The following is a 15,278-nucleotide window of genomic DNA, read 5'->3' on the forward strand; positions in this document are numbered from 1 at the left end:
GGACGCCAAATTGCGGGCAATCCAAGCACGGAGCAACCTCACGTACCCGAACCGAACCCTTCGAGTAATCCTCGTCTCCGATTGCTTCCAAATGCCGCCTCTCGTCTCGTCGGCGGAAGACGGAAAGATGGAACGTATATTGAGCATATTTGCGTTGATCCTCGGGTGGCTGCTTTATTCTCTCCGCCCCCGCAGAGCCTAATTGTGCGTGCACGAGAAGCCACAAAGAACTTTGGTCATGTTTATTTCCCCGTTTTTTTATTGCCAGTGCGGCTTCAACTTTGTAAACATCCGCGCGCGCGAGTCTACGTATTCTCGGATAAATCAACACGGCTCGCTGTGGAGGCCTTGTGAGACTTGTCGGTGCGGTGCGGGCGGGACGGGTAGTTGAGTTCGCTCCTAAATTTACCCTCGGCGGTCGGAAGCGCGCGGACACGCGCCGGGCCGCCTTTCTCTCTTGTTTGCTCGTGTCGCCGACGCCTCCCCTGCGCTCCCCCGCCGAGGCTTTTTCCTCCCGTGTAGCATTTTGAATTTGCACGCGTTGCCGTCACTCTCGCCGACCGGATTTAAAGAGCGCGGCGGAATCGTACCTGCTGTTTGAGCTCGTGAACCAGGCCGTCTTTCTCCCTCTTCAGGGCCGCCACCTCTTCCTGGGTTTTCTTCTTCTTGGAGGAGGAAAGCTCCAGCAGGGCGATGTTGGCGTCCTTCTCGCTGATGGCGGCCAGCAGCGCCTCTTGTCTGCGCAGACAAAACACTCGGGTTCAGAACCCGAACAGGGGTCACGGCCGTTGGCGACTTCTGCCGAAGTAAGAGAGTCCACATAACGGAGTGAACTTGTTGTCGGGAGGGTCAGCCAAAACGCTGGATGTGACCAAATGTGCAAAGTCAGAGATGTTTTCTGTGTCCAAATCTAACCAAGCTGTAACTTCTGGACTGATGCGTTCGAGGATGGGGAACAAACACAAAACAAAACAAAACAAAACGGGATATGTTCATTTGAGAGCGACGTAAGGCGATACAAATAAGGGGTCATTCCTCAAAAGCATCAACTGTTAATGACGGTTTAATTGGCTCAAAAGCATCCAAAACGCGCTGTCAACAAGTGAAGCAAACAAAGCTCGGGTTTGGTGATTACAGGCTCCGTTTTGACGATTTCCCCTTTTTTTTTTGCGTCCCCGCAACATATAAATCATAAACATTTGCATGTATGAAGACAAAAGCCTCAAAGCGCAGACGTGCAATTATACGAATCCGCCCACGACTCCCCCTCGCTGCAAAGCCATGCGTGCGTCTATTTCTTCCATCCCTTTTTTTTTTCCCCCCCTCTCCCGTTCCCTTCTTCAATTTGGAACACGCGCCCGAGCGTGCGTCGCTGCGGCAGAGATGGAATGCGGCGATGAGAGCGGCTAAATGAAGACAGATTACACGTTTCGCCTGGGTGAAGGCCCACGGATTCTTCGGTCAACCTCGCTGACCACACTGTCAAGTGTCCCATCATGCATCTGCGCTGCGCAGCTTATTAGCCAGACAGGCGCTGGACGCGATTAAGCCTCGATTGATGGATCAATTCGCCCACGATGATTGCTTTGCTTCCGCTTTTTGAAATTATGAAGTGGATGCATGGGGGCAGCTCTTAAATTTGTCTGCACAAAAACTCCAAAGTCCAAAGATATTTCCTAAAAATGCTCATAATTGCAAATATTGTTTAAATAGGGGCGGCACAGTGCAGCAGCTGGTATAGCGCTGGCCTCACAGTTCTGAGGACCCGGGTTCGATCCCGGCCCCGCCTGTGTGGAGTTTGCATAATCTCCCGCCTGCGCCTGCGTGGGTTTTCTCCGGGTGGGCACTGCGGTTTCCTCTCACACCCCAAAAACATGCAACATTAATTGGATGCGCTAAATTGCCCGTAGGTGTGATTGTGAGTGCGACTGTTTCCATCTGCCCTGCGATTGGCTAACAACCAGTTCAGGGTGTACCCCGCCTCCTGCCCGTTGACAGCTGGGAAAGGCTCCAGCACCCCCGCAACCCTCGTGAGGATAAGCGCAAAAGAAAAATGGACGGATGGATGTTTAAAAAATACCACAAACCGTGATTCCGAAACACATCGATAACATCGGAGATCCTATTTTTTTTTTTAAATAAGATGGGATTCATGTCGAGAAGTAAGATTATCATCTCACCAGCGTGTTGATGTTTATGAAACATCTCATTTTATTCCAAACCTGAGCGTTAACCCGCACTAATAAACCAAAGTGATAAAAATGACATTTATTCCAGATGTCCTCGTGGTGGGCCTCTCTCTATCTCCAAATAGCACACATACACACACATACACACACACACATCCTTTTTTTCCCCCCATCTTTCACCTTCACCGATCCCCCATCACTCGCTCTATCGCTCGCCCTCTCCGCTCGTAAAGGAGACAAGAGGCATTCTTTCCGTCGTTCGGCGCTCGAGCGCCATGATGTCATAGCGGCGGCGACAAGGCGGATAGTAAGCAGGCGCGCACAAGCGCACCAGGCACCTGACCTCCGCCCCCACTCGCACGCAAACGGGCCCTCCTCCTCCCCGAAACCACTTAACGCCCCTCGCCGTATCGGGGACGGCTAATGGCGACCGTTGGATCCCGGACGTTGGCGCGCACGCCGGGGCGGCCTCCAGCGTGCGCCGCCGCTTTATTTATCTCCTCCGACGCCGTCACACCGCGGCAAGAACCGAGTTAACAGTTCAACGTCTGCAGTTATCGTAGCGCGCTTCCCCTGTCGGTGACTTTACATGTCGGCGAGAATGCGCGCGAGTGCACGCGGCGTGACATTGGCCAGTCTCGACGTAAGACAAACACGAGGCTCTGTTAAAAATAATCCTCCTCGCTCTGTGCGACTGTATAACTCGCTGCTATAAAGCAGCGCTCCGTTGTTTTCTACGACAGGCTCGCTTTTAAGACGCCACGGTTTACACTTTAAAAAGCCCCCCTGAGGAATTGTCGTGTTACGAGCTCATTTTCGGAAAAAGGAGGTTTATATCCATGTGGCCGTGTGGAGATACAGTATAAACACCGACGTGGAATGAGAATATCCGTTTCAAACTATATATACCAACCGACGCGCCGTGGGAAATGATCCAATTTCATTTTGGAGCGCTGTAAAGTGAAAATAAATGTCTTCCATGCCTTCATGTCAAGTAGACTTGACTACTGTAATAGTCTTCTGACTGGACTCCCAAGAAAAGAGTATTAAACAGCTCCAGCTCGCGTTGTGACCAAAACAAAGCGGTCAGAGCATATAAACCCAATCCTAAAATCCTTGTACTGGCTTCCAGTCACCTTTAGAATAGATTTTAAAGTTCCGCTACTGGTCTATAAATCACTAAATGATTTAGGTCCTGAATACATGAAAGAAATGCTTACGGAATACAAAAACCCAGTAGAACTCTGAGATGGACTGACTCGGGTCAAATAGTGGAGCGCAGAGTCCAAAGCAAACATGGTGAAGCAGCATTTAGCTGTTATGCTGTGCACAAATGGAAGAAGTTGCCACAGAGGTGAGGTCAGTCCCAATTGGGAATGTTTTTAAATCGTAGTTAAAAACTCTTTGTTTTTCTCGTGATTTTTAGAATATATCCACTTTTTGATCATATTACTTGGACTGTTTGCGGTTTTAATTGTCTTCTTTTCACATTTTGTCATTTTTATCGTTTTTATGCCGTTTTAAATGTTTCATTTCTCTGTTTTCAAATGCCTTTAATCCCGTAAAGCACATTGAGTTACGTCGTGCGTGAAATGCGCTATACAAATAAATTCGCTTTGCTTCTAAATTTGACACACAAGAAAAGAATGTTGTTAACAACCGTCCCATGCTTGAATGATTTTCAGTCTTTTAAAAAAAAAATGAGAAATGGGATTTTTTTTAATGAGGCTCTCGTATTAAAATGCACACCTAATGTTTTGGTGAACATTTTTAGATCGACCCCCCTTGCCTGGAAGCTCCTTTGTCTGCCTAGCCGGCGCTGTTTTTCTTGAAAACGAGCTTTATTGAGACTTCTACTTAACTGTAACCGATCAGCCCAGCAGGACACGAAACAACAACACCGAATCCTCAGGAGGCGTTCACTTTTGGGGCTTGAAAAGTCCCTCACTTCAGTCAAATAACCTTGACGGAATGCGCGGGGATGCGTCGGCGAGGAGCCCCGCGCCGGGTAACGCATCGCAGCTGTGCGCGCTGAGGGACGCGACCACCCGAACGCGAGCCCGAGGTCAGAGCGGCGGCGGCGGCAGCTGGTGGAAAAATGAAAGCGGGGGAACGCCGGGCGACTTTGACGTGAAGCCTGATGACTTTGCGAGAGCACGGGCGAGGGCACAGGTGACGTGCGTGACCGGCGAGGTGTGCGCTTTTCGTGCCGCGGCTAATAAAACACAACTTTCGAAGTAAAGCAAACGCCGCCGCGCTGTCGGCGAGCCAGGAGAAATGTGGGAGATGGAATCGAAACAAAAGAAAGCAGGCGAATGAGATGCAAGACCCGCAGCTGGCTGCCGAGAACAAATCCATACGCACACCTGAGGCACGATCGACTTGCCGTGCAAAGATTTCAATTAAACCCTTTTGCTAATTCCTCCCGGGCGTCTGTAATGTCTCAAAATGTATATGTTTATTATAATGTCAAGTTTTTTCTGATATAAAAAAGTGGAGACAAAGATAAATCATTTCAAAGCTTTCTCAACTTAGTTGAAAAAAAAAAATTGTGATGCGGTTGCACAAGTGTGCACACCCTCATATGACTGGGAAGGTGTGTTTAGAATCAACCGGTCAGTGAGTGTCAGCAGAAAAACCGACTAGAAGTGATGAACTATATTTGGGGTTAATAAAGAGCCGAAGAGAGCTATAACACCCCCGCGACCCTTTTGGGGATAAGCGGCTCAGAAAACGGATGGATGGCTTCACATGTGCGCTGACTCCCGTTTAACCCGAGCTCGAACGCGATTTGACGGCCGCGTCCCAGTCGTCAGAGGAAATGTTTTATAAGGTCACACTAAGGGTGAAAATCTCAATTTTTAACATCACAAGTAGACTTTTTATCGCCACCGTACATCCAGCAAACGGAGAGTTGGAAACACAAAAGGCTGCACACCGAAAGAACAAACGCACGCGACACATTTCGTGCGAGTCTCGCCCGACATTTGTCCGTTCGGCCATATGTGCGCCATCAAAGCGAAGGCAGTCAATAAAGCGAGGGGTGAAAAGGGGGACCGGGGGGGGGGGGGCATTTACTGCTTCCCTCGCGCTCTCTTTTTGAACCGTTAATGCCATTATCGGGAAAACTGATCAACTTCTACAGCTGTGCGTTAAAAAAAAATCCTTTAAATTCCCGCCTGAGGTCCCTTTGAAAGGAGGGCCCGTGGGATCGTTATATGGATATATTAAAAAAAAAAAAAAAAAAAACGTGGGATGTCTGGGATGATCACTATAGATGTGCCGCAGGCTGATATTTACCCTTCAAATGTGTTTAATTGTGCTTATTAAAAGCTTAAGATGTGCGTGAGAAGCACCCACCGAGTCTCAATTTTATACATTTTGCCATCACGTTTCATCTCAGAACGCCGTTTGCGTGGCATGCTGGACGCCGACGGACGAGCGAGAGACGATTGGAGACAACGGGAAAAGGTGAGCGAGCGGAATTAAAAGTGTTGTGTGCATTGAATAAGAGTGTGTGTGGAGGAAAAGCTCGCTCAAAGAGCTGTTGTACATCACAGAGGCTTAAAGAAAAGACGGGGAGGAGGCTCTCACTCACACACACACACACACAAGTGTGCGCATATGCACAACACTGACAGGGAAGGGAATAAACTGCCTGGAGGATTTGCAGGGAAAACAAATCAAAGAGACATGAAGGGGGAGAGAGACGGCGAGCCGGGGAAGCGGCGCAGCGGGGAAGCGGGGTCGAGAGACAATGCCGGCGCGTTGGAGAGAGGGAGAGAGAGCCAGACAAGAGAGGAGGGCAGGTGGGACTGCTGCATGACAGAATGAGGATCTGATCTTGACACATCGCCCCCCCCCAACACCCATTTTCATCTCACTTTTCCCTTCCCCTCTCCCTTTGTTCACTGTTCTCACCCAAGCACACCATTTTCAACACACACACACACACATTTGCAGACACACTGTGACTAATAGGAAAGGTGTAAAACGCATTACCCGGGGTCTGCAGGAGTTGGCGTTTTTTTTTTTTTTTTTTTTTTGATGGGACCACACGTGTGCAAACGCACACACAGACATGCATGCTTGAGGAACAAGTTGGGTCGGGAAAAAAAAACAGAGAAAAGCGAATTTATAAAAAGTGACAAAACTTGTCACGATTGTCACCAAGTTCCAGCTGCAGCACGAGTTTAATTACTACCGCTGCCAAAGGACGTTCTGCTTCCAAAAAAATGAAAATGTAAAAAAAAAAAGGAAAAAAAATGAACTGACGTCTACTGAGATTAGCAGATCAGCCTCACAGTTCTGAGGCGCTTGTGCGCATTTTCCGAAACTTACAAGAGCAGCTCCGGACCACAAATGACGGGCCTGGGACTCTGGGACAGACTGGCTAACGGTTAGCCGCTACCCAGAGCCAAATCTACACTCTTAAAGCGAAGAAAACAAGTATTTGAACACCCGGCTATATTGCAAGTTCTCCCGCTTATTTGCAGCTGCATCGTACAAATAAATCGTTAAAAATCATACATTGTGGTTTCTGGATTTTTCTTTTTAGATTCTCTCTCTCACAGTGGACATGTACCTACGATGAAAATTTCAGACCCCTCCATGATTTCCAAGTGGGAGAATTTGCAATATAGGAGGGTGTTCAAATACTTATTTTCTTCACTTTATACACTGACGCCCACGTCACTCACCAACCCAGACCCCACTTTTTTTTTTTAAACTATGAATAATGCAGGCGGCACGGTGTCTCATCTGCTAAAGCGTTGGCCTCACACTTCTGAGGACACGGGTTCAATCACAGCCCTGCCTGTGTTGAGTTTGCATGTTCTCCCCGTGGCTGCGTGGGTTTTCTCCGGGCACTCCGGTTTCCTCCCACAACCCAAAAACATGCAACATTAATTGGAAATTGAGTAGTTGTGAGTGCGAATGTTTGTCTCGATGAGCCCTGCGATTGGCTGGCGACCAGTTCAGGGCGTACCCCGCCTCCTGCCCGTTGACAGCTGGGATAGGCTCCAGCATCCCCGCGACCCTTGTGAGGATAAGCGGCTAAGAAAATGGATGGATGGATAAATACTGCATCTAAAATTCAGGTACTGAAAATGCAAAAGGTCCGGATGAGGATTCTAACGTGGATCTTCATCTGGTGGAGGTCTGAGCCATACTGCACTGCGAGCCTTTTGAGTTTCCTCATTTCTTTTTGCACAAATCGTCAAAAACAAATAAGCAAGAAAGGCAAGTAAAGAGTGCGCAAGTAGGGGGAAGGCGCCCCGCTTTGAGCTTGTAAAAGCGAGTGTCAAACGGCGCGGCCCCTTTTAGTCCTGCTAAGCTCTCGACAAGCCCGCGTACGCAACACACAACAAACACGCGGACAGCCTCGCTTTGGCGCTCTGCTATAATCTCATTGCCGTCTGAGGGGGATCAAGGCGCTTGTCTTGCTGCCATAATATGTACACGCACGCATGTGTGCGTTTCTCGCAAGCAGTCACGCTGTCTTGTCTGTTTACGCACAGCGCTTTGGCCGCCGGTCTTATTTACGCGGGCGGCGCGCATTGCCACATTGTTACGATAACTTGAGTATTGTGCGCACGCGCGTGTCACAAGTGGAGTCGGGTAGTCTGCAAAAGATGGCATTAAACCGTGAGTCCAAACGGGCACAAAAAAAAGCATTCGACGTAAATAAGAATAGCAACGAGGGGAGCTTTTAGCTCGACTGCTGCCAGGGAAACGTGAGACGCGGAGTCCATGTTTGTCGACGGTGAATAGCAAAAACACATGCACGCGCGACTGAATTCTTTTAGCACGTGGCGACAATAGCGACGGTACCCGCGGAAACGCAGCCGGGTGATAACGACATACGCAGGCAGATGTGCGGGAGTCGCGCAGAAGCTACGGTATGGCGATGGCCCCGAAGATGCATCGGAAGGTGGGAGGGAGACACGAGAGCCACGCGGGGGCGGACTGAAGGGAAGCCCCTGGGGTGCGACGGGACGAGCGCAGGGACGGCGGCGCACAGGACGCGGCCAGAGGAAGCCGAGGAGAGCCATTGGAGGGGTGATGAATGACATTTACAGCGTTAGCCTTGAGGCATCAACAGTCAACATCGGGAAAACGTGAGCGTGAGGGCAGCTGGGAGTTTATTTGACTCCAAACGGTTACTTGTATCGACGGTTCCGCTCAGAGGTTTACACTTCCTGGCAAGATTTGTGAAATATTAGTATTGTGAGGAGGTAAATATACCCGAGAGGGGACCATCTCATCATGTACTTTCGTGCTGTATTTTGCGTCATGATTGCGCTATTCTGAAATCGTGGGAGCTGAAATTGAATCTCAATACACGCATTCCCGTTTTCTTCAAAGATTGCGTTGCATCTTACAAGTCTCACAGTAAAAGAATAACTGCGGATGATGTCAGTCGTGAAATATCGATAACTCTGATGCCACAGTATTGACTAAATAAATAAGTATCGCTACTTTTGATGCGCCAGTCATTCGCAACAGGAATGTACAGTATATTATGAACTGATTAATCTGATGTTTTGTTATCTTAATGAAACTATGAATTTAAATAAGATTACAAAGGTATCGGGCGCCACGGTGGAGCAGCGTTGGCCTCACAGTTCTGAGGTCCCGGTTTCGATCCAGGACCTGCCACTGTGGAGTTTGCATGTCCTCCCCGTGCCTGCGTGGCTTTTCTCTGGGCACTCCGATTTCCTCCCACACCCCACAAACATGCAGCATGAATTGGACACTCTAAATTGCTCCTAGGCGTGATTGTGAGGGCAACTGTTTGTCTCTGTGGACCCTGGGATTGGCTGGCGACCAGTTCAGGGTGTACCCCGCCTCCTGCCCATTGACAGCTGCGATAGGCTCCAGCAATCCACGCGACCCTCGTGAGGATACGCGGCAAATAATATGGATGGATGGACAAAGGTGTCGCATCAAATTGTTTTCGCCGATTATAGCAGTACTGAATTGGAATAGAACATCACAATTCCTTCCCCAAGTCATTTTTAACTCGGTGCACCCAAATCAATAAAAACATCGTGCTGATTTTGCAAAAAAACTAAATCTGAAAATGACTACATTTGACGAGGGCAACAACACGATTAGGCTAACGAAATTCTGCCAGCAATCGTCCAAGCACAACTGTGTTCACCTGGGATGCATTTAACAAAATCATTTCCATGGGGCGCATCTTTTCTTTTTTCAACCGTCATTGTTGGAGTTTAATTGCGGGAAAGTGTGATTTTAAAAATAGCACATAGCCAATATCTGAAAACAACTTCATTATCACGTTTTATTTGCCTGTGAACGCATGCAAAAACATTTTTGCCAAACCGCGCTGCCCGAAAAAAATCATCAAGTGCGCCGTTGTTCCATTTCTTGAACAGCATTCACGGTGATAAAGTGTCCTTTTTAAAATTACAATATCCATAACAACGCTGCAAATAAACAGACGCCGACATCTCGCCGTTTTTAACGCCTCGGAACGTTTGCCTCAGCGCGCAATTTGATATTAGCGCTCGTAAAAATGTTACACGCGCCTTTCGGTAATGGTGAAAAACAATGACCCGTAAATTAAAATTGGGCGCGCAGGATGTAAAACCTCCTCGCACGCGCGAAACATCATCAAGTGTTTATATGTTGAATAGGTGGAGAGCGGCGTTAAAGAGTGATGGATGAACAGAAGGAAGCGGGAAGACGGCGATGGGGGTAATATAATTTCGAGCGCACGCTTTTGTTGGCTGGACCGAGTTGTCTTTGGACAGCTGTCTTTCTCCTCTTTGCTTTCGCTCGTCTTCCGGCTGCCAAGAAACACTCGAATGCTCATTTTCTCTCATTTTTACTATCCCACTTCCCCCCGCTAGGAAAGCTACAACTCACATCCCTTCGCTCACTGATGACTTTTTTTTTTTTGTGCGAGTCCAGTTTGGAAGAAACGTGAGACGGAATGTCACAGATGTGCAGCCCGGTGTTTGTGTGTTAGCAATCGCTCGCGCACGCGCTAATAAATTCGAAGCCTGTCCTAGAACCCGCTGAAAGCTCCGGTGTCGTATATCATGTCTTACTGAAACGTTAAACTTTACACCGGTGTTAAATCGGGCAACAAATCAGGAAATCGACCCTCAAAGAGCTACGGCCGCCTGAGCGCGCCCGTGCTTTGTCACGTGTATTACACGCAGACGCCGTAGCCACCACGTTGTGCGCGTGGGAGGAGCCCAGAGGTGTCATTTGCGTTGAAAAAAGTTTAAAGTGTTGATAGTTGGAAATATTTTGAGTGCCAACATTGGTCAAGGAAAACAGAATTTAAACTCACTGCGATACTGTAAAAGCTTTTTACTGTACAGTATCAATATGTACATGACCTTAATTTTGTTTTTATTACTTCCGTACATCCATTTTCTTTGCCGGCAGCTTAACCTCACGAGGGTCGCGGGTTGTGCTGGAGCCTATCCCAGCTGGCATCAGGCAAGGGGGGGGGGCATGAACTAGTTGTCAGCCAATCGCAGGGCACATGGAGACAGACAACAGTCACGCTCACAATCACACCTAGGGGCAATTTCGAGTGTCCAATTAATGTTGGATGTTTTTCGGGATGTGGGATGATCCCGGAGTGCCCGGAGAAAACCCACGCAGGCACGGGGAGAACATGCAAACTCCACACAGGCGGGGCGGGGATCAAACCCGGGTCCTCAGAACTATGAGGCCAACGCTGTATCAGATGATCCACCATGCCACCGTTTTTATTACTTACATCACATTATTACAATTCCCTTAGTTTAGCAAACATGTTACTTTTTTCCCCCGTTTTTAATATTTAATATACTTTATTAGCATTATACCTAAAAGTGGCGTGACATAGCCACTAAATGCGCATGAGAGACGCCATTAAAGCAACAGTTTGTTTTTTTAATATCTGCATATTTGATGGCGGGAAAAACATAAAGACCGGATGTACAATCATGCTCGTCTTAACATCCATAAATTGGCACGCCGGCGTGTGCGCGTGCATGGTGCCGTGCACGCGCACTTAAAGGCAAGCAAGTGTTATTGGGACTCCAACTATTTTTCCCATGATGCCGCAGTAAAAGTCAGTCCCGCAAGGCTTTTTAAACAGGCAGCACATGGGGTCTTGGCCGCTCTCTCGGGCTTCTGCTTCAAGTATTGTTGCAGGCCACGGAAATCCTCGGCGGCGTAAGTACATTATCAGACCGCTGGACTCCTCTTCGCTTATGCAAGAGCGTCCGTTAATGTTGCATTAAAACGCCGGCCGGGTGCGCGTCCGCGTACGCCGTCAATCATATGGAGAGCTCCGAAGTGCTGCATGCTTACTGCATTAATACGCTCTTTAACTCTTGCGGGTTTAAGGGCCACAGAGGAGATAAGGGAGGGAAGTAAACGACGGGGAGCTGATGAGGTGCTGGGTGAGGACCACCCCCCACCCCCGACACAAAACGGGGGTGCTCATTCTGCGAAGCTGTTGTCGCGTTTTGGTGCCCTCTTTGGGCGCGCGCTCGCCAACCAGATTAAATTCTTACTTCATCTCCAGGACCTCCTCCAGGTGCTTCCGCCGCTCGGCCCGCAGGGCAGTCAGGTGACCTTCCTTCTCGGCCAATGACAGCTGAGTGGATGACAGCTTGGCTTTCATCACCTCCAGCTCCTGTTTCACCTTTTCCATGGCAACCAGCAGGTCCTCCACCTGACGCACACAAACACACACACACGAGTGCAGTATATGCGTTACGCTCTCCGCAGCAATAATTCACTTTGCTCCGTCGCTGAGTTTTTCCACAGAAATGGTCTGTAAATTATTTTTGGATGTCAGTAAGTTTATGACATAGCCCCTTCGCTGTGTGCGTGAGCGCGCATAGAACAACTGCATCGCGGCGACGAGACACATTCAGTAATGTTTTCACATGCAAAGCCGCTCTGAAGGACACCGAAAGTGCCCGAGTTAATATTATGATTCACGTGGGAAAAACTCTGGAAAAACCATCGTAAAAGGCACAACGTCAGGCCCGTTTTTTTTTTTCTTCTCAAACTGGAAACGGCGGCGATGTCTGCGATGCCACTTGGGTTACCTTCGACCACCTAAAGCCAGTCGTGCTGAGCTCAATATGAGAGAGCTGTGTGCATAAGGAGAGGAAACGGGGAAAGATGGAGAGAGAGAGAGAGAGAGAGAGAGGGAGCCAGTGGAGGAAAAGGACAGGGGAAAAAAAAATGTCAAGGCCAAGACGTTAAAACAATAAAAAATAAGGCAAGGAGAGGCGGTAAAGAGGAGAGAGAGAGAAAGAAGACATAAATGCATAAGTGAATACATCCAAAACTGTAAAAATAACAGCAAGATAAAGTAGAAAAAAGTAGAATGACCTCCGCCAAGGTTTAACAACAATCGCCATAATGAATTTTGACATGAAGAATGATCCGGCATTTCTTTTGCAATATTAAAAAGCGGCCATGAAAATTGTGTTTTTGCCACGCCGCATACGTAACGTCCTTGGCGGAAGTAAACAGGAACGCGGGCGGGATGGACGGACGGGAGGAACGGGAGATGTGAATTGCGCTAATGAGCGCTCGGGAACACAGGCTCCATTTTGAATTCCAAGCAGAAGGGAGCGAGGAGGGGGGGGGGAGTGTCGTTTGCGGGATGGCGGGATGAATCCTGGGTGGAAAAAGGAGCAATTGCAGCTGTAGAAAAATGACAAAATCTGACAGATGGGGTGTGTCGCGCGGTCGCCACAAAGCCACACATACACACCTTTCTCCACTGACCATTCATGACTAATGTCTAGCTTTAAATGTCTCCTATATTTTGATGCGGTCAACCGCTTGAGACGGGACGGTTCCCTGTCAATAAATGGCTGTCCAGTCAGGCCGTGTGTCTGTGTGTTCCTGCTTAGGCTACATTAGCAAGTGCGAACACACGCGATGGCAAAAAACGATTGTCTGCCGCGATTTTTATAAAATCGCTACACCAAGGCCTAATTGCGGTGACACGTTTGTAAAAAAAAAAAAAAAAAAAAAAAAAAAAAGAAGATGAAAAGAAAAAAAAACAGAAAAAGATCCAAAGAATCCGGCGCGGAATCCATCTGGCCGCCGCTGAATGCGACGCTGTTTAAAAAGGGCACTGAGCACTTTTTCTGCTGTGTTTATGCGTTGGGAGGAATGCGCGCAGTGTAGATTGAACACAGTTCTGTACGTCGCAGGTCTGGACAGAATGGCTGAAAAGTTGTTGATGTTGGGCGACGTCGTCCGCGCTCGACAGCCGCTGGCCGCGAGTTGACGTTCAGGATGCTCACCGGCGCTACGTCCTGCCTCAGTGGCGTCCAGTCCTCTAATTAAAGAGGCCACTTTTTTTTTTTTTTTTTTTTGTATCATGGCAATACATCAACGCAAAATTAAATGAAAATAAATTTCAGTGAAAACGTCAGGGAGATCGACGTGTTTTTCCTTGCAGTTTTTTTTTTGTGTACCTTTACTTCCATTTAAACTGGATTCAGAGTTTAGGAAGAGGAAAGATATTAATACCGGAGTTGTCCTGATCAATGTTCCCTCGAAGCTGCGCAACTGCGCATTTGCGTACCTGTCGCACACTCTCAGCGCAGAGGAAAATAGATCCAGCGCAGTGAACAACAGGCTGAAGTCTTTTTTTTTTTTTTTAAATACACTGTACTTCCGAGTTTACCTGACACAGCCCCCCTCCGTTTTAAAGGGGTACACTCACATAGTTACAAACACCGGGGTATGTGAATAATAGAAGAAAAAGTGGTGAAACTGGATGACATTTTCTCTTTTTTGAGTAAAAAAGGTCTGGTCTGAAGCCAAAGTAGAGAGTACAGGATAAGATGGTGTATAATGTTAAAATTCCACCTTGGCACATCCTGATTAAGGATGAAAGCACAGGCGATACATTGCCCAAAATGCTAATTCTGTATTTTAAATATAGGAGGCAACATAATATTAACCCTAAAACTGTTTGGGAGCTTTCAACGTGCATTGCGAAAGATATTCTGCAAGCAATAATTCAGTTTTACACCAAGAAAAAAATGCAGGGATGTAATTGTGGGTTAAAACAAAAAAATGAAACAAAGTTGGAAGCGAAGTCAAATTTATAATTAATAGTTGGCTTGGTAAGTATTTGTATTGTAATGTCTTTTTTTGTTTGTTGACATTTTCAGTCTAAGTTTGCAAAAACACGAAATTCTTCTTAACAATATTCTGACGGGAGTGTAATCCGAACCCTTTAATGAGTCATGTAACATCAATGGATGACACTGATCTGACCACAGTGCATACGTCTGATATTGCTCAAAGTGGTCAAAAGGAACGTTCACGGGCTTAGTGTGTTTGCTCAGACACGTCAAAAATTAGAGGGAACATCGGCCCTGATTCGATCACATGATGTGATTTTTAAACTGCTCTTTCTTTTAAACAAGAGGGGGTCAAACTTGGGTTTGAAAGTGATCTTTCACGTTCGTCCGCGGCTTGTGAAAGAAGGCACGGAGCGGGACGTGGAAACATTTGGCTCGCACGGCCGACAGCCACGGCGAGCCGTGCGAACAGGCGGTATTTGTCGGTTCGGCTCTTGCGCAACGGGGTCTAAACGTCCGCTCGATGAGGCTTATGTGTGTCAAAAACCAACAAGCACGGCAGTATCATTACCGATTCTGATTGTGAGTTTGGACGCAGACCCGCCGCTGAATAGAATTGTGCAAATAATCCATATTTACCGTGACGAAGCGCGTCGGCAAAACGCAGCAAAAGCAAAAGGACCCTCTGTGTTTGCGTTAATGTCTGCCTAAGGGACGGCCAACATTTAGAGGCATTAATAACAATGGAGTGCGGACATTTTTGCCAACAGCTACACGGCGCTGTGTTTTCTCAGGGCAGTTTTCATCCTGACGGCCCACGCTGATTTTTTTTTTTTTTTTTTCGTTTTGTTTTTTGTCCAACACTTGTCAAAACCCATCCAGCCTTTTGAGGAACATTTTACATCTCCGAGGCCTTGTTAAGTCACTCGCGGAGCGATGAGCAACCTCCTACGACTCTGCGGTTGCGTCTCCTAAACGCTTCCTCCCG

The 15,278-nt window shown here is 47.8% G+C and overlaps 1 protein-coding gene across 3 annotated transcripts in view; it reads right to left on the bottom strand.

The window, feature by feature from the left end:
• Positions 1–15,278, bottom strand: part of LOC133493432 (ELKS/Rab6-interacting/CAST family member 1-like) — a 68,809-nt gene that overhangs the window by 17,181 nt on the left and 36,350 nt on the right. For all 3 annotated transcript variants that reach the window (XM_061806783.1, XM_061806785.1, XM_061806784.1), the window contains 2 exons: positions 11,738–11,898; positions 591–738 (listed from right to left, as the gene is read on the bottom strand). In XM_061806783.1, coding sequence (XP_061662767.1) covers positions 591–738; positions 11,738–11,898 — 309 coding nt within the window. The remainder of the gene's footprint in view (positions 1–590; positions 739–11,737; positions 11,899–15,278) is intronic.

This window comes from Syngnathoides biaculeatus, chromosome 20 (assembly GCF_019802595.1).
Source record: "Syngnathoides biaculeatus isolate LvHL_M chromosome 20, ASM1980259v1, whole genome shotgun sequence".
In the NCBI taxonomy this organism is placed as follows: Eukaryota; Metazoa; Chordata; class Actinopteri; order Syngnathiformes; family Syngnathidae; genus Syngnathoides; species Syngnathoides biaculeatus.